At 43.4% G+C, this 26,945-nt stretch overlaps 2 protein-coding genes across 2 annotated transcripts; one reads left to right on the top strand and one right to left on the bottom strand.

Annotated features, from left to right (window-relative positions):
- Positions 1–26: 26 nt before the first annotated feature.
- Positions 27–13,174, top strand: LOC142817796 (uncharacterized). Its single transcript, XM_075895526.1, has 3 exons — positions 27–218; positions 7,165–7,266; positions 11,654–13,174. Exons 1-3 carry the CDS (start codon positions 72–74, stop codon positions 12,113–12,115), a joined length of 711 nt encoding a protein of 236 aa, XP_075751641.1. The 5' UTR covers positions 27–71; the 3' UTR covers positions 12,116–13,174.
- A 6,028-nt stretch (positions 13,175–19,202) lies between these two features.
- Positions 19,203–25,920, bottom strand: LOC119174507 (uncharacterized). Its single transcript, XM_037425439.2, has 3 exons — positions 25,427–25,920; positions 22,311–23,181; positions 19,203–19,530 (listed from the first exon to the last, which is right to left on the bottom strand). Exons 1-3 carry the CDS (start codon positions 25,433–25,435, stop codon positions 19,226–19,228), a joined length of 1,185 nt encoding a protein of 394 aa, XP_037281336.2. The 5' UTR covers positions 25,436–25,920; the 3' UTR covers positions 19,203–19,225.
- Between the last annotated feature and the right edge of the window lie 1,025 nt (positions 25,921–26,945).

Here is a 26,945-nt window from a genome sequence, read left to right as displayed (position 1 = left end):
AGTTGTCCGCGTTGGTCGTAGATGAGCGCACGAATCGGAGTGTGAGATGCTTGGTGAGTGGACTTCAGGCCATGCATAATTTTTTTCTTTCTCTTTTTTTCCTACCCGAATTCTCCGTCGAGTCGCCGTATAAAAAGCGAGCCAGGAACAGAAAGGGTGTGCTATTTGGATTTCGGTTACCCAGCAGTTCAGGATTACCAGTGCAAGCAAAAATGAAGGTAAGGTGCGCGCTCGGAAGGATACTGGAAGTTCAAATAATTTTTCAGGTCTTGCTATATAGAGCATATTTGCGAACGTCATTCGGTTTATTTGCATTCTTTCTTGTAAGGACAACCTTGTATAATATCGGGTGCAGCCTGCTGGCGTAGAGACAACATGGCATCACCTCTACACAATTTTTCCGAACACACCAGATTCGACAGTCTTTCCTAGTGGGTCAGGCAAAGCAAGATGTTAAGCTCAGTGACAAGCTTTTGGTTAGGTTATTGAACAAAGACTTTCTTTTCAATTGCTCAAGTACCATTGACATGCGCAGATGTCTGCAGCCTATGGAGGTATACGTTGAAGACACTCGTTCTACTCTTTCTGTACGTACTTTTCAGTCATGGTCAGCCCATGTTCATTTCATATGAGAAAAGTAAATAACATGGTAGGTGGTATGTGAACAAGCAATCTTAAATATTGCTTTTTGAAACCCGTGAATACAGCTTTCCCCATTGCGGCCTCACTTCAACGATTAAGTGCAGTAGTATAATAGTATAACTTTTCAAGCAAAAAAACAAAAAACTTCAGTGCTACAGACGGTTCAGCGACGTGGTTTGCATTTATGGCTCATTGTGTTAAGGTTCAGAACCGTGTTATTATGATGCAGCATATCTGTTACTGATGCAAGCTCGTGTTATTGTTAACAGTCTCCTGCTCTTACTCATAATCAACGAAAGTGTTTTAATAGCTCTAGGTTTTCATGAACAGGCAGTGGTTTTGAATCGGTAGCGACAATATACGCCGATATACTAGTGATAACAAATTCAAAAGTGGCTGAGAATCTCAAAAATGAACTGTTTGGAAGGCAATGTATGCTTTGAATAGTTGTGGTGGTCGATGAGATGCAGCCTTGACGCATAGTCGATTAGAAAGCACGGCGCTATACAATGTACAAATAACTTCGATGTAATTCTTAGTAACTGTCTAGTGTGATCTCTACGGTCCGAGGTGTGCATGCTGCCTTTCGGCCGCATGGTTTTGCTTCATTCAGGACAACATTTTCAATATGAGTTATGTGATTGTAGTTAGTCCATGTACATCAACAAAATTGTGTTGGTATGCTTTAGCGCGTTCATACTGCAGAGAGAGGCGATTCTCAACTAGAAATAATGCTTCAGAAACAGTGTAGTATTTATGGCACGCATAAATCCACATTGTTAAAGTGCTAGAGTTTTCTGCGGCTACGGACATAACTTGATAATAAGACAAAAATAGAGGTATCGGTGCAGTAAATCTTAAGTATTGTATTTGTTTGTATCGAATACGTTAAGATAGCTCATGAAAGTAATAGACCTCTGGCATATATATCCTTCCATATGAAATGTACCCGGAGAATTTTCGACCGTCTCGGATCATGTTGAAAAAATTGTCGAGGTATATGTAAATGTGAGAAATTGTTATTGAGGAGTAATATTATGCAGAAAAAAATTCTGTTGCCTAGACAGCGCTTCAAACTATCGACACCCTATTGACACTATGTCACGCAATATAATTTATAGAACGTTAATGGTTCGAATAAATAACACGTAAAAATTTTTTCTGTTAATCTAAAGGCCCTAAAGTTACACCACTATATTATCTTATTCACTTTCCTTTTAATTTTTTTTCACTCTGGCAGAAACTTGCAGTGCGCTGCGTATTTTTAATTTTATAAAAAGCCCAATTTTTTTCGGCAGTACTATATTTGCATTTTGTGTTTTATATGTTACTGTATTAAATTATTAAAACACTTCTGGTGCGAATTAATAAAAAACATTGCCGAATTCTGTCGCAAAGTAAAAAAAAACAGCATTTTGAATCATACAGTGGCCTCATTTTCACAATGTAGTGGCCCAAGTAAAAATATGGCGTTTATATTGTTGCATAGTATGACTTTTCAGTAAAGTAACCAGATAGTTCCAGAAAGTATATTCTGTTTCAAGGGAGAAAAAATTCCAACTGAACAACCACAAGGTAATGGGAAGCCTCCCTCTGCCTCATATTCACTGTATAGCACGTCAGTGCGATGTTCCAGGGGTGGCGTTTCGGCAGGGAATATTTAATGTTATACAACTCCTTGTCACTTGATTTAGTAATACTGCTGTATATGTAGTCAAAATGGGGCAGTAGTGCTTTCCTTATGGAATGGTATTTTTCCCCTTGGACCATCAAAGAGCAGGTTACATTGAAATGCTTCTTCATCTTAAGCGGCAAAATTCTAAGGCAGTCGATGGCCTGCAATATCGTATGGAGGCGCTGTGTGTGGCACCTGATAATTGTTACACATGGTCTTAATAACGGAGACATGACTTTGGCGTTCGAAACGTACTATAACAGTTTATTTAGCTCTCCCTCTGATGATCTTGACGCTCACCTCAAGGCTAGTTTTGTTTCTCTTGTGAACCCCTTGAAGGACAATGATTGTGCAGTCATTAATGGGCCCATTACTATACAGGAAATCGAGCAAGCAATCGACAACTTGCCTTTATTGAAAACAACGGGCCCTGATGGCATCTCAGGCGAATTTTACAAATCTTTCAAGAAAACACTTGCTCCTATATTGCTGAATATTTTTCAGATGAGTTATGACTTGGATACACTCCCACAATCTTTTTGCAGAAGTCACACTGCGTTAATATCGAAAACAACTGACAAGGAAAAACTTCGCTTCGTCGAGGGCTACAGATCAATATCGCTGTCAAACGTGGACTACAAAATTTTCACAAAAGTATTAGCAAATAGATTGCAATTCGCTATGTCGATCCTCATTGGGTCTCATCAGACATGTGGGATCAGAGGTCGATCCATACAAACCAATATACATGTCGCTAGAACAGTGCTTCAATACTGTCATGGTTCTCAAAAACTTCTTGCAATGCTACAGGTAGACCTTGCAAAAGCTTTTGATCGTGTTCGTCATTCCATCCTTTTTTCTCTTCTCGAACAAGCTAATGTTGGCAAAGTTGTTCTTAAAGGCGTTAAACTATGCTATAATGAATGCTCAACTCGTCTGATAGTTAATGGTCAACTCTCCAAGCCAGTTTCTATTCGCTCTTCTGTAAAACAGGGATGCCCGATGTCACCTCTTTTATTCGCACTTTATCTAGAACCACTGTGCATAATACAGTCGAGTTGCATTCGTGGCTTTAGTATATTAGGCAGTGAGGTTTAAGTATTGGCTTATGCAGACGATGTCGCATTCTTTTGCACAGATAAACCAAGTGTCGAAAGTGTGGTATATACTATTGAAAAGTTTGGCGTAGTATCAGGAGCTCGTTTATATGCCTCTAAAAGTTTAGGACTGTGGTTTGGCTTGTGGGGTAGCACACCGAACCACTTTGCAGGGATTAATTGGACAAGAACTTCTCCAACATACCTCGGTGTACCGTTGCATGCATATAAATTCAGTGCGCATTACTGGAAGAAGCGCGTCCCTAAGCTTGAACGACAGGCCCAGACACTTGTTCCCTATCAACTTTCGATATTTCGGAGAGCTGAAGCTTGCAATACTTTCTTAGCGACAACGCCTTACTATGTATTGCAACTTAATTATTGCGCAAGATTCTATATACAACGCTTTCATCGGATTTTCGCTACTTTCATATGGTCTTCGACTTTTGAGCCCATGCGTCGTGATAATATATTCAAGCCAGTTAGTGAGGGTGGGTTAGGACCGAAACACCTTTATCTATGGCAAATAGTGTCCCGATTCTTTTTTTTTTTTCGAGACAATTACCATCCTGTAATCCGTTCCTTCTTGCAGGTTACACTTGTTGATTGCTTACCAGATTTAATTGTTTTATCGAACTTCTCCGAACGACCATGCTTGTGGGGATTCATGCAGGAAGTTTACCTCACAGTTCAGTTCCTTAAAGCTCGATTTTTTGTAGAATACCTGTACACAGTATCGCGCAAGGTGCTGTAAAAGGACCTACTGAGTACACTCTTCCCACCTCCATTGTACCGCTCCCTGTACTCCAATCTTCCAGGCCATGATGTGTTGAAGCGAGTGCGCAAAATGTACATTCCATCGAATTCAAAAACAGTCTTCTATAAACTCCACTCTGAAACATTGACGGTAAACACATGGTTAGAAAGAAAAGGTATTTTCATTCCGTCTGTTAACTGCCGCCTATGTGATGTGCCGGAAACGATTGAACATTGCTTTGTTAGCTGCAAAGATGCCATGATGTTTTAGGATGTCCTTCAGCGAGCACTGAAAAAACGTTTTGTCATAAATTCTCACACAATACGTTATCTTCTACCAGCAGCACTTGATGATGTACCATATATGATATGTTTTTCCTCATGGGTATGCACAGCTTGTGGAAGACACGAATGCAAGACCAAAATGCAGAGCCCACCACCTCTTCAAGCGCACACTTCATTATAATGGCTATCCACCTAAAAAATTTTTACGACGAGCTAGACTTTAGACAAGACTGGTACTCTACCTTAGAAAACTGTTTGACCTCACCCCTTTTTTGTTTGTATAACACGATGTGAAGAACTCTCCATGTGAGGAACTCACGCTGTGTTAGCCATTTAGTGTTTATGAGTAACGCTTGAGCGCTTGCTTTCGCGATTTGATTGTACTTTTGTTCACTTGATTTAGTCTTTATTGCGCAAATACTTTAATAAATACCATGAAAAAAAATAAGAATTAACAACATGACGGAACTATATTTCATGTAAGCTTTTTTTATAACGTTTCATGTATGCGTGATTGCTTAACCACTGGTGTGCATGATGAAATGATGTATTATAGAGATGTTGGCGATGATTCAATATTGTTCCTATAAACGACACTTAATTCACTTTTGCGGTCGTCATTTAAATTTTTCATCCATTTTTCAATGACTCAAGGGTGTTGAAAACGTTGAGAGCACGTTACAATTATCGGATGGGCTTACAATTCAAACGTTTTCAGTACCTTTAGACATTAAGAAAAAAATCACAGCATATTCATGGAGTGAATGATGATCAGTGGGCCGAGGCATCTATCAGTCCGTCCGCGCTTCCGTTCATTCATTAGTTCTTGCTTCCGTCCGTCTGTGCATCCATACATGTGTCCGCCCATCTATTCATCCACCCGTCCGTCCGTCTGTGCATCCAACCGTCCGTCCTTGCGTCCGTCCGCGCGTCCGTGCATCCATCCCTCTGCTTGTCTGTCTGTTCATTTGTGCGTGCATCCGTCCGTCTATCTAGTGAACCCTCCAAGTAGTGCCATCTCGCATCTTTTCATCGCTATCCTAGTCACGCGATCGTCTCTATACTTCCCCTGTAGCACATACCCGTCTATTCCCTTTGGCACATACCCGCTCTCTCGGGTATGTGCCACCGGCGATTACGCACAACGACAACGGGGGAAGCACAAGCCACGCCATAAGTAGCTTCACCCCTAAAAGTGGAAAAAAATGTTAACATTTCTCCTGAAGTGGTGACTGAAGTATCATTTATGGTCACTATATCGAATCGTCTACAACGTGTGCAGGTTACGTTAATTCATCATGAACACCACAGGTTAAGCGATGACGCATAGGCCTATACCTGAAACAGCATAAAAAGAGCTTAGATGAAGTATACTCGATTATGTCATTGATTACTTTTATTATGGTCGTGGTACAACGTGAACAAAGCACAGGTATGGCTTGAGACAGCGAAATCAGCGTGTTCTCAACAGCTGAGCCGCAAGATTGTCTTCTTCGTTCTCGAGTCAAGCCAGAGGCCCACTACCTGGTGTCCGCTAAATCCCACCATCATCGTTTCTGTCCACATGTAGACACGGGTCAATATCATGTGTAATAAATATCAACAGCCACACACAATGCATCGATACTGTAGTGCAGGCCATCGAATTCATTAGAACTGCGCCCCTTGAAAATACGAAGCGGTTCAATATAGCTTGACCTTTCATTATGCAAAGGGAAAGATACTGTTCCACAAAGAAATCACCACTGCCCTATTTTGACATTATATACAGTGTTATTACTAAAACGAGGAGTTGCATGGTATGCATTACTCGGTGCCAAAACGCCACCGCTGGAACCTCACACTGACGGGCTATGCAGTGAAGATGGGGAAGAGGCAGGCTTTCTACTATTTTGTGGTTGTTTAGTTGGAAAAAAATCTTTCTCCCTTAAAACAAAAAAAAAATCTGCTGTTCTGAGTGTTTTTATTTATCTTACTGACAAATTATAGTAAGCACCAATGTAAAAGCCAAATATGTACTTCAAGTGCTACATTGCAAAAATTATGCCACAATATGAGTCAAATTGCTCTTTTCCCAAATTTGGCACAGAATTGTGGCAACATTTTCACTTAAGTTCCAGCCGAAGAGTTTTATTCATTTATTATAGGAACATGTAAAGCACGAAATAAAAAAATGGTACTAACGGAAAAGTGTGCTTTCTATAAAAAATAGGTAAACACGCAGCATATTGCCATTTTTCGTGCAAGTGAGAACATTAAAATGAAACTGAATAAACTATCGTATTGATGAAATAGTATTGCCTTGATAATATTGGTAAAGTATTTTTGTAATAATTATTTAAACTAGCTTTATTATGTATATTGTTTAGTGTGACAAAGTTTCTCTTGGGTGCCCAAACTTTGAAGCGCCCTCTAATCAACACATTTTTTTTTGCAAAATATAATGCCTAATTAATCCTTGCTCACGTTCAGAAATAATTCAAATATAATTCCACGATTTCTTTCATATGGTCTAAAAATGAGCGGGTACCCTTAATATAGACTTCCCTATAAATATATATATATATATATATAAGAAGCCGTTCTGTGAGGGCAAATGTTTTGATGGCAGTCAAAAATTATTCGTGGTTTATTACTTATTACCTTTTTTCTCTACGTTTCTCGGTAGTATCTTGATAGTTTCAACATTTGTCGTCACATTTCTTTCAGACTTCAGCCTTATTCCTGGCAGCCGTGCTGGTGCCGGCAGCAGTATGGGCAGTGCCTGCTGTCCCTGCAAGCGCTGTGACGAACCAATACTTCATCAATAGTGTACGTACAATACTCAGAACATTTTCAGGTGACCCTTGCCAGAGACACTTGTACCAATCTGAACTTACCTACATTTATTATTGTGGCAGATTTTTCTTTTGGTGCACAAACCATTAAACCACTCTGTCATTAAACCACTCTGTGTTTTTTAAACCGTTACTCAGAGCGGTGCAATCACTGGTGACCCGGACGTGATAGTACTATTGTTGTGCTAGATCTCGGCCGTAAAATTCAGTGTCCATTAAAAGCATGTAAAGTCGACGGGGCCGTAGGTGTGGAAACATTTTAGATTGTGTACTAGCTACCCTGGGTCTGTGAATTCACTCGTAAGTTGGCTCACTCGGACTAACTCGGACTTAGATCGAGCTGTGAGGCTGAGTATAAGTGAGTTCGCCTAGTAATATTTTGGTGAGTTTGAGTCCAAGGGAGGCATGTTGAAAAAAATTTCGTCAGCGTGAGTCCGCGTAACTTTTGCGCAGGAAAATTTTTGGGAGTCTGAGTCAGAGTGAACCTTAAATGCAAAATATATTTCATATTTCTCTGGGTCTGAGTTAGCTGAGAGTCTGAGTTAACATCAATTAGTTTGCGGTCCTTTGATACGGGGAAGGAGAATCAACAAGGGGGAGAGAAAATTGAGTAGAATGAAGGCTGGGTGCTCGAAAAAAAAAAGCAGGCGTGACGCGAAGGTAGCTTGTCAAGTATGTCACGGCATCTCAACAAGTTCAATCAAGCATTAATAGATTTTTAATTGATTTCCACTGCAACAACAGATCTGGTCGGCATTCTAGTAGTGACTGTTCCGAGATAGGTTGGTCGTCAAGACGAGCCAACTAAGTTGCCACAACAGTCTCGTGTGCGCTGCAGCGAGGAGGAAGAGACTGCACGTTTTCTAAAGTTTCTTCGCTGCCACAGTGATGGCAAGCATCACTGCTTTTTATGCCAATTCGGAAGTAAAAAAAAAATTGGTGAAAGCGATACCATGCCCCTGTCAGCAACACTCTCTTCTCTAGCCGAGGGAGTCCGGGCGGGGTCCGGAGTCGGCTAGGCGGGTCCAGTCAACGTGGTCGAATACGCTCTAAACTTGGTGTCTTCGATAAAAATTTTCTGTGCTAATTTTTAATCTGACAAATTTCTGTGGCAGCTTCGGTTCTTGAGCATTTAATGGAATATTTCATGTCATCTTCTTGAGCAATTCGACCAGCAGCATCGTCCAGTTGATTGGCCAATATGCTGCAGTGACTTATGAGCTACTAAAAAGAGATGTGAACCATTGGACGAAGATGCGATGGAGCAGCTCTCCAATTTCTAACACGACTTTTTCTTGGGGTCCTTTGTGAAAGACAATAACAAGCACTGATGGCCTTGGCACTCGTGAACACGCTCCATTTATTGGGTGTTTGATCGTGAATTACTCAAAGTGTGCTACGCGGGGCAGTAAGCTTGGTAGATTTACATGTCTTGTGGTGCGATAGCCTAACCTAATAATTATGATTACCGCAAGAAATATCACCGGTGCTGCAGACACATCCACGGTAGTTAAAGCCTCAGTGCGGTATGCTTACAATCGGTATGCTTACTTTATTTATATCAGAAGCAGTAAGAGGAAATAAAGCTCTGCGGCTTGAACAGTGAATTAGACATGACACTGGCAAGCCAAGAACTAATGTGTTAAGAGTTAGTAGCCTATAATATACTGGGTATACTAATCAACCGAAATATCAAGATGTTTTTGTGACAAGGAAAATAAGTCAGTAGTTCCAGTGGCCTAGTTGGTTCATTGCAGTTACACGTTTAAAAAAAAAACTCCATGGCACGGTCCCCCAACAATTCATGGTTTACAGCGAATGCAAGCAGGGCAGGGCCCGTTATGCCTACACAGATAATAAAACAGGACCATAAAAGAAAATTTCAGCGCAAAGCAGGTCTTAGAAGTCGCCGGCTGTATATCACGCCCACCGCCCACGACTGCCATTTCGCTATGAAGCCTGTGACGTCACGTGCAGCAAGGAGCGGTGCCGTCATCTTCTACAACAGTTTTAGTCACTGGAAATTGTGCCAAGTAGAAGAGAGCTCAAATATCTTGACTTCATGTGCAGCTGACCACGGAACAATGTCATTCACGGGACTGCAGATAATCGGACAGGAAGTTGCTTGTTACGTCAAGACTTGCGAGTGCACCAGTGCTGCCTGACTCACAGGCACTCGCGTGTTCGTAAAAAAGATATTCTATTGCGAAGTAAGTACACGACAAATTGTGCCAAAGTTTCGCTAGCTTGTTTGAAACTGCAACAGAATCGAAAGTTGGGCTAGTTGCATATGCATGGTATAACTGTCAGTTCAAGCGCACGAATAAACACTTGTCCTCTCTTCCTTTCTGTTTATTCGTGCGCTTGAACTGACAGTTATACCTTGTTTGAAACTACTAAAAAACTAACCCCCAGTCACACAGATTATGATCGAAAATTTGGTGTCATGGCTCCTTTACACGGCCCAAAAAGACGAGGACTAGAGTAAAAAACATGAAGAACACCACCAGAGCGCACTACGTGCTTCTGGGAACGGATTCAATGCAGAAAAAAAAATGCATATACCGGTTTCTCTACGAGGTCCTTAATTCTGATTTCTCGTCCCAACTATTGAAAGGCCTACGCTATCATGTACAATGACTGAGGGAAGTTTAGGATAACAAATTACTCTCAGTGGCCCCGTTAAGCCTCCTTGGAATATAACGGGTATTTTCTACTGAGGCTGCCATAAGCCTGCCGTATGTCGTGGATATAAACTTATAATCATAAACCAGCCACACTATATCTTCATGCTCTTTTTCATCGGCATTCTATTCCTGTTCTGTTTTGTTCCCAAAACACGTGGGTCGATTTCTCTTATGTGGAACGCCGTAAATCTGATGAGTGAGGCAGTGAGCACAAAGAATAAGAAGGAGAGAATGAGAAAGAGATAAATGAAGCAATAGAGAGAAGGAGAAAAATTTTTGGCAAGGCAAGATTCGAACCCACGTCCTAACGATCGAAAGGCGAGTGTCCCAACCACACGGCTGTTCATGAATTCTTTTCATTCATGGTATTTCTTATGATGCGTAAGCCGGCGCTTTACCTGTGCGCCATAGCATCTCCTTATATATCATATCACTAATATACCATTTGCTGTAGTGATGCATTCGCTCAGCGACAATAATCGCATGTGTACGGCTCAAGCATTCAAATTCTTATGTGCATATATAGTCTGCTTTCCTTGGAGCCTGGGAGATGTCGCTACAAAGTTTGCCCCGGCTTCCCCTCGCACTTGTCGGTGTAGGAAAGCCCCGTGATGTAGGAAAGTAGCGGTGCTTATTTAGGTCGCTACAACACCCTCGCCGCACCGTCAACCTCCTCTATCACTCTCTCTTTCGCGGCACCGCTCTATGCGTGTCGCGTGGTTGATATCACACGATTACCCGGTCTCCTCAACTTTGGAAACTGTCGCCCACGTGCCGGATGTGCTTTGCGGAATTCGCCAGCAACCCACCATGGTCCTCAGCCCGGCGAGCCATCTATCGGCACTCCGCAAACGAGAAACTACTCGGCCCCTCCCCGCCAAGCGCTCGGTTAATTCCCGGCGTTCGCTCACCTAAAGTATTCTTGCACCGTGCTCTAGGTGTTAGAGCGCACATAATCTGGACGTTCCTTGGTAACTTATATGATTACAAATACCTTCAGCAAGCTGAACACTTACTCTTTGGCAACAACCACCGCTAGGTAATGTTTCCCATAGAGCACCTATCGCTTCACTGGAATCATGAAACTGCTGTATTATGTGCCCCAGCATTGCGACAATACATGTTAGGTCGATGAAAGAAAGCACGTCCTATCGGACTTTAAATTAATGGCACGTAGATTCATCTAGATGAGTACAGATTATCGCCTTCAAATACCCATTTCATGTAAAAAAAAACTGGGCATACAAACATAAGGTGTAAGCCAAGGCAGCAGTAGCAAAGACTTCGTGAGTCATGCGAGTGCGAGCATGAGCCAACCCTCGGTTAACTTCAATGAAGAAAAAGGAATCTCCTGCCTGAAAACTTATCTCTCGTCTATACTACCGCGTGGGCCGCATTGATAGGTATTGCGCCTTGCCTGGGCATGAGCAGATGAATTTTTTTGTGTCTACGTTATTTTCCATTGCTGTGCGCCTTCTTTAGTTGCCAGTCGGTGCTTGTCGGGTCTTGAGTGCTTTGTTGTGTCTGTCTTTGCATACACTAAAATTAATGCTGAACAACTTGCTAAGGTCTCCGTTACCGTAAAATACTCCTTAGTATCGGCTGTTCTCTTTAACAGGCCAACTCTCGATCTTTCGTTGTCGATTGACACTTATGCTTTCTTTGGAAACGCAGGGTCTGGGTGCTTACCAGTACGGATACGACTGGACGTTCCCGGAAGGCCATGGTGCCTTCCAGCGTGAATCCGGAAACGCCGCCGGCCACAAGCAGGGTTCCTACGGCCTCAAGTATGCCGACGGGACAGTACGAATCGTCAGCTACATCGCCGACGAAGCCGGATTCCGCGTTAGCATATCCACGAACGAACCCGGAACGTTGTCGTCGTCTCCCGCCGATGCCCTCTTTCAAGTGCCTCAGGAACCGTACCAGGCAAGTGCGCTCGAAGCACCCAAGACGTCCCAGCCCGTTCAGTTTCAAGTTCCGACCAAGACGTCACAAACCGTAGCGGCAGTGCCCGTCGCCGTCACTGCGCCGAATGTGGTCCCCGTCGCTGTGGAAGCAGATCCGACAACGCACGAGATCCCTGTCAGCTACCACCATCGCCCACGTCCTCGCGGAAGTGTCGTCCATTCGTAGCCGTCCGGACTTGTTCCCGCGCATGATCAGACTGTTCATGGATCGTAGTGTCGTTTAAGTGAACACGTACTATCGGCATCAAATGAAACGCGAACAGCGGAGCGCGTGGCCCAAGTCTTATCAATGGCATAGTGCACTCTGTCCACGAGTCATTGACAAAGACAGGCCCGCACATCCGCTGTGGCAGCACTGCGTGTTCCAGGTTTGGTATTTGAAAGAAACAAAATTAAAAAAAAATCTGAGGTTAAACTACTGCAGTCGAAGGAGAGTATTGTAGCATGGTTTGTCATCACAGAGTCAATTATCACGGAATGCCTGGCAAATTCTATTTATACTAGACAAAGGTTTGTCCATAATGCTGGCAATTTCACGCTGTTTCACTTCATGCCAGTAAAACGAAACAATTTGCGCGCTCTCTTCCGAAGAACCACTCGGAATTTTCAGTTAAAATGAAGCCTTTTCGGGTCGTTCTCTGAAAGAAGGGTGTAGGTGAAGCAGCGATGGCGAACGAGATACGACAATCGTTTGAAAAATCAACCGCAAACCGATTATATTTCTCTTTTTTGTTTTATCGTGGCGGGACACTGATTGCACTGCGACGCTGCAGTAAAAGCAAGTAATTGCGAGTGATACAATCAAAAGTGCTCGGCATGCTCACGATTTCCGCCATTGTCACCATACGAAAACTAGGGCAGAAACGGAGATAACGCGCTCTAGGTAGCTCGCGCAGTGCTGCCACACCGGATGTGCACGCCTCTCAATGGTGATGACTGGACGGCCAACACTATACTGTTTCTAGTGCTTGAAACACGCGCTCCGCTGTTCGGTACCTCGAGTGTGAAGGTTGTGTGCGATAATGGCAACGCCCATCGCCAATCACGATTAGAAAACACAAAAAAAAAAATTAGTAACAGGTGGTTTGCCTCAGGGCGCCAGAAAATTATCAAGCTGTTGAATGCGAGCGGAAACTTTTCACATACATTGTTGCGGTCTATAGAAGTGCAGCGTCGGCTGATGCTCGTTGAAGTTAATAAATGCTCGTTGATGTTCCGCATTAAAGGTTTACAGTCTTTTCTCGTTGGCTGGAGCATAGCGCTACGTGTATAAGCAATCGAAATTGTGTATGACGTCTAAAACTCTTTTTTTTGTAAGTTCATCAAAGGTCTGTTCAAAATAGACACGTCACATCTTGCATATACGACAGGTAACGCTACCACGCACACACACTCATTAGCTGTTACTCCATTCACTACACGTGTGAACTTTTTCAAGTACTCTTTCTTTCCTAAAGCAAATCATCGATTGGAACAAACTGCCCGATAAACTGTTACACATCACTCACTATCGCAATTGGAGTCGCACCTTCAGTAGCAACTTCAGTCACAGCAAGCTTTTTTTTTTTCATTTGGGGTAACGTATTCTCTGTTCGATTTGAAAATTGTTAGAAAAGCGTCGCTTGCTTTTTGTTTCTTCTTGAAAGTACGTGTATAAACAATTCATGTTTGTTTGCCATTGTTAATTTTTTGTTGTGCTCAAATACTATGTACCACGCTGCCAAGATCTTGAAGAACAATTGCAGTATCAATAAATAAATTATTAGATAGATAAATAGATAAATAAATAAATAAATAAATAAATAAATAAATAAATAAATAAATAAATAAATAAATAAAAATCGCACTTGCTGTGACTGTCTCTCTGTGACTGATATTTCAAGCTAAGTCAACTTTTCTGCAACATTTGCTCCGGGCATATAACCGAGGCAAGTTTCTAGCCCACCGAAATTTTGGTAGAGGAGGGAAGCTAACCAAAAATAATAAAAATACGTTTTTATGAAGCAGTCATGGTTTTAAGCAAGAACCCCCCCCCCCCCCCCCACCAAAAAAAATTCAAGTATGCTCAATACTTTCACAAATGTCTTACGACAAAATTCTGTCACACGGTAGCATGTGGACATTTATAATTGTGTTGCCAAAAAACCTTCATCGCTGTTTCACATCAGAAAGTTAGTCAAACGATGTTTAAAAACAACTTCAACGCAACTATTCCAATCACTCAATTGCTGCAGGCATGCTCACTCTTATTGGAATACAAGCAATGTGTACTTGAATCGAGGCCTAGTGAAACATCGGAGCTGATAGCAAGAACTATTTATCAATCGTGGTCTTCAGTAACACTATCCAGCTTGTTACATTATTCTTTGATGCACGTGACCTGTGGCTCATTTCACTCTTACACCCTCTTTTTTCCACTAACGACCATCTCCTTGTACCGATTAACAAGATGAAATGTAAACCTGCTATTTTTTCTCACCCGAATGTACAACACAAAACTTTAGTTAGTGGGGGCTAAAATTTCAGCGCAATACAGCTCCAGTGTGTCACTTTCAAAGAAAAAGGTGCTTTAAAAAAAAACTACGTGTAATCTCTTCTGATTGCTGAAGAATAATTTTGGCACTCTCGCCATTTGTGCTCCTGTGCATTTACTGAAGACACGTGCCGATTCTGTGGCTGGAACATGAACGCGGACGCTGCAAAGTTAAGTACTATTATGTATGTTTCAGTAATTACGAATGTTTCAGTAAATGGGGCTCTCTGCTGTTTTTCGATGTCAGGTATCTATATCAAAAAACAAGCTAATCCAATAATATTGTTTTGCATTCTCGGCGCTGTATTATCGGATGCAGTCTCAGCCGTAACACGTACTCATAATGAAGGACGATGAGGCAACTGCCTACGCGGGAAAGGCCGGCCGTGCTCCCATTAGTCACACAATCCGAGTGAGCTATTATTCACCTACAGTAAATCTCGGTGAAAAGCAGAAAGTCATCATATCTGGCGACCAGAAAGAAAAAAACAGCAATAAGCCTGTCAATCCAAGCATCTCGGACACATTTTGGCTCAAATGTTCGGTCATTTACGTCTCGCGTGTGCTGTCGGAATTAAGTAGATCAAGTTTTGCGATACTCAGCCAGCCGGTACCGAAGCGGCTCATTGCGAACTCAAGGGCAGGCGCGAATCAGGACAGGAAGGCACGTCCTTTCGTAGTAATAAATTGTACCGAATCGAAAACTACAAAAAAAAAAAAAGCTTCTCCGTGGATAGTCCATGGGCGCGCCAAAAATTATTCTAAAGTGATCGTATGGGTAGGTTCTCGGGAGCACTTGTACTGCTCGCGATTACCAGTGAAGAGAAGCGGAGAGAAATAAACGCCCTTCGAGTTCCTGGTAATCCCCACGATTCGCTTCTTATCCATGGCCAGATCGATTCAATACTCTACGCAGTCACCTCTTGTCCATCGATGCATGTCCTTCCAAGGACGTCATGGCGAGGCTCCCGCTGGGGTTATTAGTCTGATTAGGAGAGCTCGAAGCCTCATAGCCGTTGGTATAGTGATCAGGCTCTTTTATTGGCGCCGCCGGGACGAACGAACAATGCGTTCGTTAACGGCACCTTTTGAAAAAAAAATTTCTGAATGTCGGCGCCGATCAATTCGTTCGCTTGCCTACCATACGACTAATTCACTGCAATTCAAGCGGTGCGTGTGAGCCGTATTCGCCTGACGTGTGGTGAAAATTCACTTCTTCATGTGACAACACCATGGCGAATAATGGCTATTGCCGAAACCTAACGGTCGAAAGGGTGGGTGAGAGTTAAAGAAACCACTGTGTGTTGTGGCAAACGAAAGCTCAGCACATATCCTTGTAACATTCTCGCCTTTTTTTTTTGTTCCTTAAACTTAGAGGCACATTTTGATTTCGTTAAGCGATTAAAAACTGTCGCGGGTGGTTTCTCCAAACAGCCAATGTAACAGGTGTTCAGGGCTCCTTTCATAATCCACTTGATGGCAATTTCGCAGCGCTTTCAGCATTTGTGATAATGCTACCAAATAGTTGCAGCTATTTTCGTTTTGGTGAGAAATAGAGAACCAATGAAAAATGCATTTAGAGTCACAATATGCCTTTACAACAGCACTGCCACTGCTTCTTTTTGCCCATCCCACCGCCCCTCCTGTGTGCTTCCGGACCTAATGCTAAGTAAACAAAGAAGTATTACGCAAATCACGACGGTGAATTCTGTGGCTGCAGCGTATACAAAGTTCGGCTCAATGTATTCTCGCGATAGGCTCTGCCTCTAATCTTCGACAACCTTTCTTCTTCTCGCAGCTTAAAGTAGCTCTGTAGTGTATTATACAATCGTATCTGCGGCCCTAAAAATGTACGCAAGCCCACACGGCGCATCTAACGTCGTACGAAAATACACAAGTCTACATTATTCATATGATAACCCATCTCTACAGTGGTACGCTTTGTACGGTATATCTAAATACTCGCAGTTTAAGAAACGTGAACCTCAAGCTATGCATCACCATTTCTCAGCAGAACTGCATACCTTAAAGTGACACATTTGTTGACCGCTGATTGTAACGTTGTATATATCATGCCACACTAAGTATGACGTATAAAGCCGAATAAAGCAGGGTTTCCTGCAGTCGTGAGTTGTGAGTTGGATTCCATTCGAAGTTGTTGGTTGTTGGCCTCTGTCTTCACTTTTCATGCTATCTTTTGCGCATAACGCAAGACCATTGAATCACCGATAAACTCCCATGCTTTCTTTTGTATAGCCCGTCGCCGCTTACACAATGTAGTTCCGACTGCTAAGTTCTTCCGCAGTGTCGGCAATCACATTTTACATTACTTCTTTTTTTTCTCAGCTCTGCAGTTTTGTATTGCGTATTTCTGACTACTTAGTCAACTAAGCTGAACCTTTACGCGGTTTTCGTCAAACTCAGAGCTTCATGTGGTCGCGAGTGTATATCGGTGCTATTTTCCCTGTGAAAAATTGGATACCTGCCACGTGATTGTATATTTGCAAGAAGCCGTCGTGTGACGCTCGCATTAAAATGAAAAGAAGTACCTCCTGGAGCTCTGTGGCACATCATGCGATGGCGGTATTTGTGACTGGAATACATTAGCGGCACGTAAATAATGTCCATGAAACTGGTTCAAAACGGTTTTTGAAAATACAGTATAAAAAAGGGAAGAACCATGGCAGTCGGATAGAAGAGGCGGAGTGCTAATAAAATGCAGTCGCCTTCTTCGAATGCGAAATGAAGTTTGCCACACGTGTTATGTGCATGTCATCGGCAACGTTCACAGGTTGCTTCGAATTTGTCTTGCATGCTTTCATTATTATGCATTTTTGCTGCGGCAGCGATAGCATTCTTTCTCTTTGGGTTTTTGAGGAAAGGCTGCCAAGAAACAAAGTTCGTGGCATGAAGGACGAAACACTTTGCCTATTTATCGCTGAGAAACTGATCAAAAAAAAAATAGTGACAAACAAGACCGGAAAAGGATTCAATTTGATAAAGAATAATGATTTCGTTTAACCTCCAATTCTAGAACGTGGCTAAGTACGTTGCGAACGGAAGGCACTATAGAGTAGCATAGTGAAGCTTAGTTCCTCCATTAAACACAGAAAACCAGGTGGCACAGCGAGGATCTTCAACCTAAGTGCCATCAAAATTCGCTCAGTGACCAAATATCATCCTGGGCACAATGGCTTGATAAATTCGCAGTTTTGCATATGTACAAATATGTACACACATCGCCCCATAATTTTGTTACACAAGAAAAAAAAGGCAGTAGAAAAAAAAATGTGGGAAAGAGTTGACAGGAAAACCCGGATGAGAGCACCCACTTTCAACGCCGTGCAAAGAAGGTGAAGGGTATATATAGTTGATAGACAATAGTCAAGTGGTAACGCAGAGCGAAACACCATGTCAGGTCCTGTTTAATATGAAAAGTCAATTACGCAGTCTATTACCAGCGAAGGCGATGTTCTTGCTACCAGATATTTAGCAGACCACTATATTCCGCAAACTTTTATATCTCGTAACAGATACCACACTCGGTACGAAATGCTGCTGGAACTTGATGTGGCATTCACATAAGGAAGACGTACGCATCTCATGCTTCGGATACCGAGCCGAAAGTGCAATTTTCCCTTTTCATTCTAAGTATTATCATGTATTTATAGCAACTCATCCTCTTTCATAATCAGCACAAGGACTGGATTAAAATGTGAGGTTCACTAACCACGGTTCTGCTCGAGATTTCTTCAAATTAAAACCGAGAATCTTTCACTCTCTTTTTTAACTAAAAAGTACCGTGAGAAAGACATATTCATTACGATACGAAGACAGAGTCGTTACGCAGTGTCTACGTCCTGTCCTTGAAAAAAAAAAAACCAGTCGAGGTCTTCGCACTGGAGACGGTAACACTTGTTGAGAGCCCCAATGACGAACTAGAACATGAAAGTGTGGAATACATTTCATATCTCAGAGTCACGACCCTCATGAGAATTTCGAGAAATTATTTACAACTCGGCACCAATGTGAAGCGTCCGACAAATTTCCTCGTAAAACATTTTTATACAAATATTGAATGATGAATATCCATAAATTTTCTGCCCCTTTGGCGAGAGAACTTACGTAATACATTGTGAGCAGACGCACATGACCTATTTTCTTCGGTTGTGCCTAATTGAGCCACTGTGAACTCGACGTGGTTGATTCATTTTATTGATATGTGGACTTTAACGTCCCAAAAAGCAACGTATGATTATTAGAGACGCCGTAGTGGAGGGCTCCGAAACTTTCGACCGCCTAGGGTTCTTTAATATGCACCCAAATCTGAGCACGCGGGCCTACAACATTTCCGCCTCCATGAATCGACGTGGTGAACATTGTGATCTATGAACCACAGCGCGATCTATGAACCACATTGCTAAGCTCTTAAAAAGACTTTTCGGAAGCTAAGAGAACCGCCGACAACCATCTTGCAATGTGACGTTACCCTTTGCTCACAGCCGCTTGCATTAAACGTACGTCCTATAGGACTCCAGTATGCTTGAAGTAATGTTTTTGGGAGTTCAAGATAAGTCGCATCATTCTCTAGTCTCGACAATCGAAACTGTTGTTCAGCACTTTTTAAATCGTTTTTTTTTTTACTACGTGTCGGAGCATCGAAGTCCCTAAATGATGTTCAGAAGCGTTTGAACCACGGCAACCGACAAGGACACGCGCACACACGTACGTTCCGTTTATTGTTCATCCCTGTAGCCTGACAAGCGCTTTCACTGGTTTCTGAATGACACCCGTGGCGTAAGGCACTAATGGTCCGTGGGCTGGCAGAAAATACTCGAATGCATAGCGACCTTCTTGCGCCGTTAGGTCTTGCTTTCGCTTCTCGAAGTGCGCGGGAGAGGCCAGCAAGGGTTGAATGTAGGGCATTCCTCGGTGAAAGTTGAGCACAGGCACGACGCGTAGTGGCAGCGTGGGGACTGCCTTGGAAACTGTCGGCTTTCGACGAGAAGAAGTGGTGGCGCCTTTCCGGTTTTTGCCGACAGAAGTCGCTGAAAGAGTCAACGCCGACAAGCACCCGTTGCAAATATTTTCTGAACGTCGGATAAACGGGCTGTGTTCTTCCCCCTTTTTTTTCAAGCAGATTATCGCTTATTATTTTGGGTAGCGACGGTGAAGCGATCGTTTCATGGTTTCCAAGAAACTTGAATGGAAGAATATATTACAGCTAATTTTATAAAGGTTTACTTGTTTAACAATAAGGACACCATTCACAGAGGTATTTACTTAACTCTTCCTCTATTTGCGGCTCATGATCAAATATTAAAGCTCCAGGGATGTTAATTGACTTGCAGGGCGTGTTAAAACTACACAGTGAGAGGGAAAACAGGGACTTAATTTTCGGAAAATAAAATGTCTTGATGACCGCTCAGCTACCACCCTCAGTGGTTGGCAATGAGAGATCGAAATACACAGCCGACTAATTACCGAAGCTGCACTGACTAAATTTCTAGTCAATTTTAAAAACACAATATTTTACGAATTGCACACGCTAGGAGTAATTGGTAAATCCTATTCGAAAAAAATTTCAGGATGGCATCTGTTTGCAGGCGGTCCTCCTCAAAGTGTGCTAGGAAGTGTGTTGGTCTTACTACTGTTTTTAGGCTTCACTGCATCACAAAAAAATTCATTCAGAAAATATAGTACCAATGCATTTTCGTCGCGTGGCTTACGCGCATATCATGAAATCAGCTCCAACTTTAAGATTTGTTGCCCCCTACATACGAACAAGCTCTGTATCACAGCGATGTTTTTGACCGACCTATAACATTTCAGAGTTATAAAGCATCCAGTTTATTCAGAGAAGTCCACGATGAATTGATGCCTGTCGTCTACAGAGGAGCTCTTTTGTTGCCACATTTCACGGATAAATCGACACGTAAGCTGGCGAATGTTCTAGAAGGAGTTTAAAGATGGAATATGACTTAAATATAGCTTGCAGTAGCTAAGTTTGCAAGCCTAATCATGGCAGCTGTCAGTGTACCTCCAGCCATTCGGTTAGTGAATTGAATGTGTAGGAATTATTCGCACTTTTCTTACGTCCTTATATGGGAATTAAAAGCGCGAAAATGTTTTAATCAATCGTAGAGTTTTCCCGCCAGCATTTCAAGCTGAGCCAAGCTCCTGATTGGCGGCATGTTATACCAGTGTTGCCGACGTCATTGTTTCCACCCTGCTAGCTCTCTTATTGTAACTTAAAAGTAGATATAGCGTTAACGTCGCAAACAGTGATTTGGTTCTGAAAGAGGCAACCTATGCAAAAATATAAAATATAGTACTTGTAGATGATTGCGCATCTTTGGTGTCGAAAGGTTTCGTTATTGCAACAATTTAATGACTACGTTGTTTCATTAACATCTGTATTCAGTGTTGTTATACCGAAATGTCATCTTTTGTTTATCCCTTCTGGTGTTTCGTGGTTTGTCTTGGGAACTGCGTCAAAACAAAGTTTGTTGCCACAATGAGTTCATTGTGATTTAGAGATGGCGTAACACTTGGGTGGTCGTACAGACGCCAATGAGATGTCAGTCAAGAAATTAAGCTGCACGCTTCTTCTTACATGGAAAATGTACTGTGATAAGAAAAGATTACCGCTCACAGAAAAATTGAGAACAAGTATTACCATTGTGTTTTATGATCTCTTCTATTAATGGCTTATGTATTTTCTTTTCTGTACGTTAAACGTTCGATGGGTGATCTTCGAAACGAATGATCTCAAAAATCGCTAAGTATCATTCATTTTCAGGCACTAAAATATATCTACATATATACACGTGACATCGTACTGCGAGTTAAAGAACTTCCTGCAGTGTCCTCCATGAAAGAAGAACGCTGGAGGGGGGAAAAACACCGCTAATTGGTATGGTGTTATTTATGTAAGTTTTCTAGGCAAATACTAAAAATAGTGATATACAAATGAGACCGTTCATATCCTCTTCATGGTCAGTGAAGTTTCGCGTGAGTTACTCTGTAAAAAAAAATTGGCTGGCGAAATCTAGAAACAAAGCATAGTGCTATCGATCCAGTGCAGTTAAAATCACTTTCGAAAATTATTTAGGACTTATGAGTTAACTGAAAGTACGCTTGTTACAAAGTCGATTGATTTGCTCTTAAGCTGCTGTACTTTTCATCACAATGGGGTGCCGAGAACAGACAAAAAATTTTTGCGCAAACAATGTAAATAGAAGCGTTTACTTGAAGAAAGATGAAAGGGAGTAAAACAAGTATTTCGTTCATATTGTAGCAGGTTGCGTGCTTCAACGTCTCATATCACGCATGTTCATGACCTAACTTTACCATAGTACCTGAAACAAATTCATATCAGGGAAACCAGCTGTTCAAACACACACAGTGAATTTGTCAAAAAGAAAAGAAAGACTCAGTGTTGTGAACTTGACCTTAGGGAGGAAGAAACGGATAGTAAGGTGAGGTTCGGAATGGGTTTAGGTTCGGGGATCAATGGGGCCACAATTTATTGAATATACAAAAACTTGGCTTCAACTACACTTTTATTCTAGTCATTGTCGTAATGCCCCACGCGGAGCCCCCAAGCCTAAATATCACTGCGTGAGCCTTCGGCACTTGAGGTACACACATACCCGCATTTTTTTTTCATTTTTGGTTGTGAAACCTGCACACCTTCATGACTTGAAATATGCCCACGATCGTGCGCTCATAGGGTAAAAAAAACTCAGTCTCGACACTCGCAACCTGCACGAGTGCGAAGCGTGCGTGCTATCCTTGACTAAGGGCTATCGAACGAGCGTAGCACCTTTTTTCGGCAGCAGAAGACGTGCTGGTGGTGGTTCGGCAATGGAAGAATCTTGCTCGGTCATCTGGGCTCCGTCTTCCTCGCTGGACTTATCTTCCTCCGGCTTGGGCTCTTCTCTTTCCGGTTTCTGCTCTTCCTCTGGCTTCGGCTCCTCCGGCGCTGGTTCCTCCGGCACTGGTTCCTCTGGCTTCGGCTCTTCAGTTGCTGGTGTCTCCGGCGCGGGCTCTTCCGGCTTTGGTGTTTCAGGTGCTGGTTCTTCCGGCTTTGGTGTTTCTGGTGCTGGTTCTTCAGGTTTCGGTGTGTCGTCACCTGCGGGAGGCACGCCCGCCCTGGGAGTCTCCCCGCCGGGCATCACACCCTCGTCCCCTCGGCCGCCTTCGTCTGGTGTCGGCAATGGTCCACCGTTACCATTGGGGCCTCCAGTGGGGCCTCCATTACCGCGACCTCCACCGACATTACAAACCGTGCACTCGGGGCTAGGTGGGAACGGAGCGCCAGGTCCGCCATCTGGCGCGGGCTCGGAAGGAGGCGGGATGTCGATTCCAGGTCCGCTATCCGGAATCACTCCTGGTACACCGGGAAAATGTGGCGGATAAACGGGTACATTGCCCGGATGGTGACCGGGTATCGCACCCGGAACCGAGGGCTTTCCGGCGGGATGATGACCGTGAGCTATGAGGAAGACCCGCGTTTGTACGAAGTGCGGGTGGTGCCCGAAGGGTACGTGGCCGAAGTAGGTTGGGTAAGGAACCAACACTTTGCCATGAAGGAACACTTTGCCGTGTGGCACGTCATGAGAGTAAGGATTGATGTGCTGAATGATGTATGCGTCCACCGCTGATATCGCGGCCAACAGGGCAACGACCGTGTGCTGGAAAAGAAAAAAGAATGAGTTGAATAGCGTTGAACGGGCTAGAGGGTTCAATATACAGGCTTGTCGTCATTTAATTTTGCAACAGCAATCATAAAACTATAGCGAAAGTGATGAAGACTGACCATTTATAATTATCGAAACATAAAAAAATACATGTGTGTGAACGACTTCGGCACACCAAATAATATATATAATGGAATATCAATGAAAAACCGAGAACGGTGATTCAAATTTTGTAAGCCTATCACGAATTGATTTTAAGTAACAAGGTATAGAAGCACAAATGGCATTGCAACACATTTGATGACCCCATAGCTTTGTAAAGTAACCTTTTATCTTTCCTGTCGTTGTGAAGAGACGCTACACCACATACTGTGCGACTGTGCGTTGTATGACATCCAGAGACGGTCACTGGCGTCCGTTCTTGCGCGCACCGACAAGAGCCAAATGTCTGTGGACACTATTCTTTCAAGTGCCCGAAAGGGGACATTGCAACATAAGGCGACAAAAGCACTGTTGAAATTTTTACGTGACACGGGCTTGAACAAGCGGCTGTAACAGCAATGTCACACACCACGAAAGACAATACTGGACTATGACTGAGTGTGCGCGCGTGTGCTGCCTAATGTACTGTGTTTATTTCTCTTCCCTCTCTCCTCTCTATCTTTCATCTTCCCCATCCCCCTCCCATGCGTGGGGTAGCAAACCAGCTGCCTATAGGCTGGTTAACCTCCCTGCCGTTCTTTTCCTCCTATTTGCCTTCCTTCCTTTTATCTTTCTTCTGTTACCAAACTTGCCTGCATTCACTTCTTCCCACGCGTTAGATTTTCCAAATGTCAAGAATTCACTTCGTTAAAAGATTAAAACGACAGCCATGGTGATCACAAGTATTCAATTCTTTTATTTAGATCTCTAGCCCACTTGATTTCTATTCTTTAAACCAACATTGATTGATGTAGTTTTAGAAGGATGGGGTTTCTGGAACCCTAAAGGGAGCACGGCTCAGAACATATAGGTCATTGCGATATCTTTTTTTCCTGTCAATCAAATGGATGTAAACATTCCCCAAAAGGGGCCAGGTGGGACTTCCTATCCTTCGTTCTCGTTTGGCGCAAGCTTTTTCTTATAAAGTGGCACGTGCAGATTAGGAGATTCACTTTGTTCATTCTCGCAGAGACAAATACAATTACTAATTAAGTGTTACGTCCCACAAACACGATGTGATTACGGTAGAGGACTTAGTGGAGGGCTTCGAAAATTTGGCATGTTGGGTTCTTTAACTAGCCCGTAAAGTTCAACACATGGGCCTCCAGCATTGCACCGCCACAGAAATGCGGCCGCCAGGCTCGAAATTCAATCGCGTGACACTGGGGTGGGAAGTCGAGTACTATAAGCACCGTGGCGGGTGTCACAAAGGCAAAGTAGAACATTGAGCGAATATCGTGCCTAATACGTATCCACAACCAACCTTCCCCAATTATCAGTTGGCCTATTTTGTCGCTTCTTGGTGTACACTTCATTTTAAAAAAATGATTCAGCCGAGCTACTTGAAACGGCTACCGAGATACAGCACTTCACAGCAAAAACACTGACACATTTCATGGCGGTGTTTCACGGGGGCTCTTGATATCTGGAGAATGCAGCTATGACCAGCCTACTTCTAGTAAGAGGAAACAAAAGTATATCTTTCGAGCAATACACACATATGGTGCTACAAAATTGTTGTATATTGTAGCTGGAACAACCCAGGTAGGAACGACCACTGACTTCAATCAGAACGTCATACTGAAGTCTGGAACTACACGCCTGATTCAGGCAAAAAGCTGGAAAGCTGCAGTGAACGTGGTATTGTGTCAGCCAATCAGTACAGGAACTCGTTTGCAAATCTATGTTCCGAATTTTCATATATACCACGACACAACATACTAGACTTGTGTCTTTTATTTTTGAAGGTGCACTATGTGAACAAAGACGCTGCACAGTACGAACAAAACACCGAACTCACACCACTGAGTGAGATAATCTGGTAATTTCATATTGTGCAACACCTGCGTTCACTTAGCGCCTCTTCGAATAGGAATTAATACCGATGAGAACAACTTGTATCACTTGCACTTACTTATATTGGAAAATATTCAGCATACACTGTTAGTTTTGGCACACTCAATCCTGGCCCACATCGGAGAAGGGCGCGGTTGCGACGCGGCAAGCCCTCAAACGTGAAGACAGGTCCCGCTCTTACCTTGTGCATGGCAGCTGAGGACGTCTCACTAGCCGACGGTGACGACAAGTGCAAGAAGAGGCGACGAATGAAGAGGATGTCGCCAACTGTCGCCGAGAGCCAGGAAACCTGGCACCGTGTACACTCCTCGCGAACACAGGCGCACCGCGTGAAACACACACAGCCGGCGGAAGAAGAAAAGAATTATCAACCAATTTTCCCCCCGGACGGGCCTCGCCTCGCGATATTTATAAGGTGTACCTGTGAGAGGGGTATCTCTCCGGCTGCGACGAGAGGGGGGCGCGGCCACGGCACGAAAAGCCGGCTACCGCGTGTCTCTCAATTTTTTTTTCTTTGCTCGCGTTTGTTTGCTTGTTTGTTTTGCTTCGGTACCTGTGTTTTCCCCCCTTTCAACCGGCTCTAGCTAAGCGAATCCTCGAGCGAAGACCGAAACTCGAGCTGCTAGCCGACATTCACTGAGTCCCATTCGGTGGCAAGGTCGATCTACACGAACGTGCTAAAACCCGAGACGCATTCACGCACGCGCGGTCATGCAAAGAAACCTTCTCGCTGCTTGCCCTCTCATTGATATGGCCCCTCCTTTGCCATGGTCACGTTCGTACGTTTCTTCTAATTCCCAAACGCAGGGATAATTCCCGGAAAAAAACACCGAGGAAAAGAAAAGCGAACGAAATGCAAGCTACCGGTAACGAAGAGGGTGATTATCCGCAAGCAGACTGGCTTTCCCCCCTTTCCATGAGACGACGGGGCCAATCAATGTGTTTGATTAGCGTCTCTCGCCCTCACCCGGCCACGTCCTCCCGGCAGGCTCCAAATCTTCGTCACGTGCTGGTGAAGTTCAATTGCCTACAGACCGTCCGCGTATTTCTCAAGATCGTAGACAAACTCAGTGTGTTGCAATCGGTTCGTCGAGTGGCACGGTATAGGAAGTTAATCGGTGTCGTGTACGCAGCGAGCGCGGCTGTTATGGCTAGGTTGCGTTAGCACGGCTCTACAATGCATAACCACGACGGGTTTAACCCCACATTGCCTGTTCGTGAGTCCGCCTTCAACCAACGAGATGAAAGCAGGAAAGCCATCGTTTTTGTTAGCACGATCTTACAGCTTGCCAAAAAGCAATTACTTTCGATTCATTTATGCCGCGATAAAGTATAACTTTCGGCCTATAATCTTCCCTGCGCCCCTGGCGAGGGCCGTGTGCAGCAGCATTCCAGAAACTAGTGACCGCAAGATCTGAACACTTGTCGAAAAAAAAAACTGGCTTTGGCAATTTGCCGGCTTAATGGCCACATTAGAGCGGTGACAGTCCTAGCGTTAATCTTCGACACCCTTCGCATACCATTCTTCTCGTGTAACTACGTTTAATAGCGCCAAACCAGAGATGCTTCTTTTGAGTCACTGCCACTTTCTTTCACATTGAAAGAAACCACAGTGTTCCTACTGATGGCTTCCTACTTGGTTAATTCTGCACCGCAGAGGCACGTAACTATGCTAACAAATCATCGTTTAGTATAAAAGA

Source organism: Rhipicephalus microplus, chromosome 5 (assembly GCF_043290135.1).
Source record: "Rhipicephalus microplus isolate Deutch F79 chromosome 5, USDA_Rmic, whole genome shotgun sequence".
NCBI classification, from domain to species: Eukaryota; Metazoa; Arthropoda; class Arachnida; order Ixodida; family Ixodidae; genus Rhipicephalus; species Rhipicephalus microplus.
This window is presented reverse-complemented; position numbering and strand designations above follow the sequence as displayed.

Excerpts from the sequence above, each read along its gene's own strand:
- LOC119174507 (XM_037425439.2), bottom strand. Across the intron at positions 19,531-22,310 it reads TCTTCTGCTGCCGAAAAAAG|CGACTTCTGTCGGCAAAAAC; the intron begins GTGCTACGCTCG and ends TGACTCTTTCAG.
- LOC142817796 (XM_075895526.1), top strand. The coding sequence starts at position 72 with ATGCATAATTTTTTTCTTTCTCTTTTTTTCCTACCCGAATTCTCCGTC. Across the intron at positions 219-7,164 it reads CAGTGCAAGCAAAAATGAAG|ACTTCAGCCTTATTCCTGGC; the intron begins GTAAGGTGCGCG and ends CATTTCTTTCAG. Across the intron at positions 7,267-11,653 it reads ACCAATACTTCATCAATAGT|GGTCTGGGTGCTTACCAGTA; the intron begins GTACGTACAATA and ends TTGGAAACGCAG.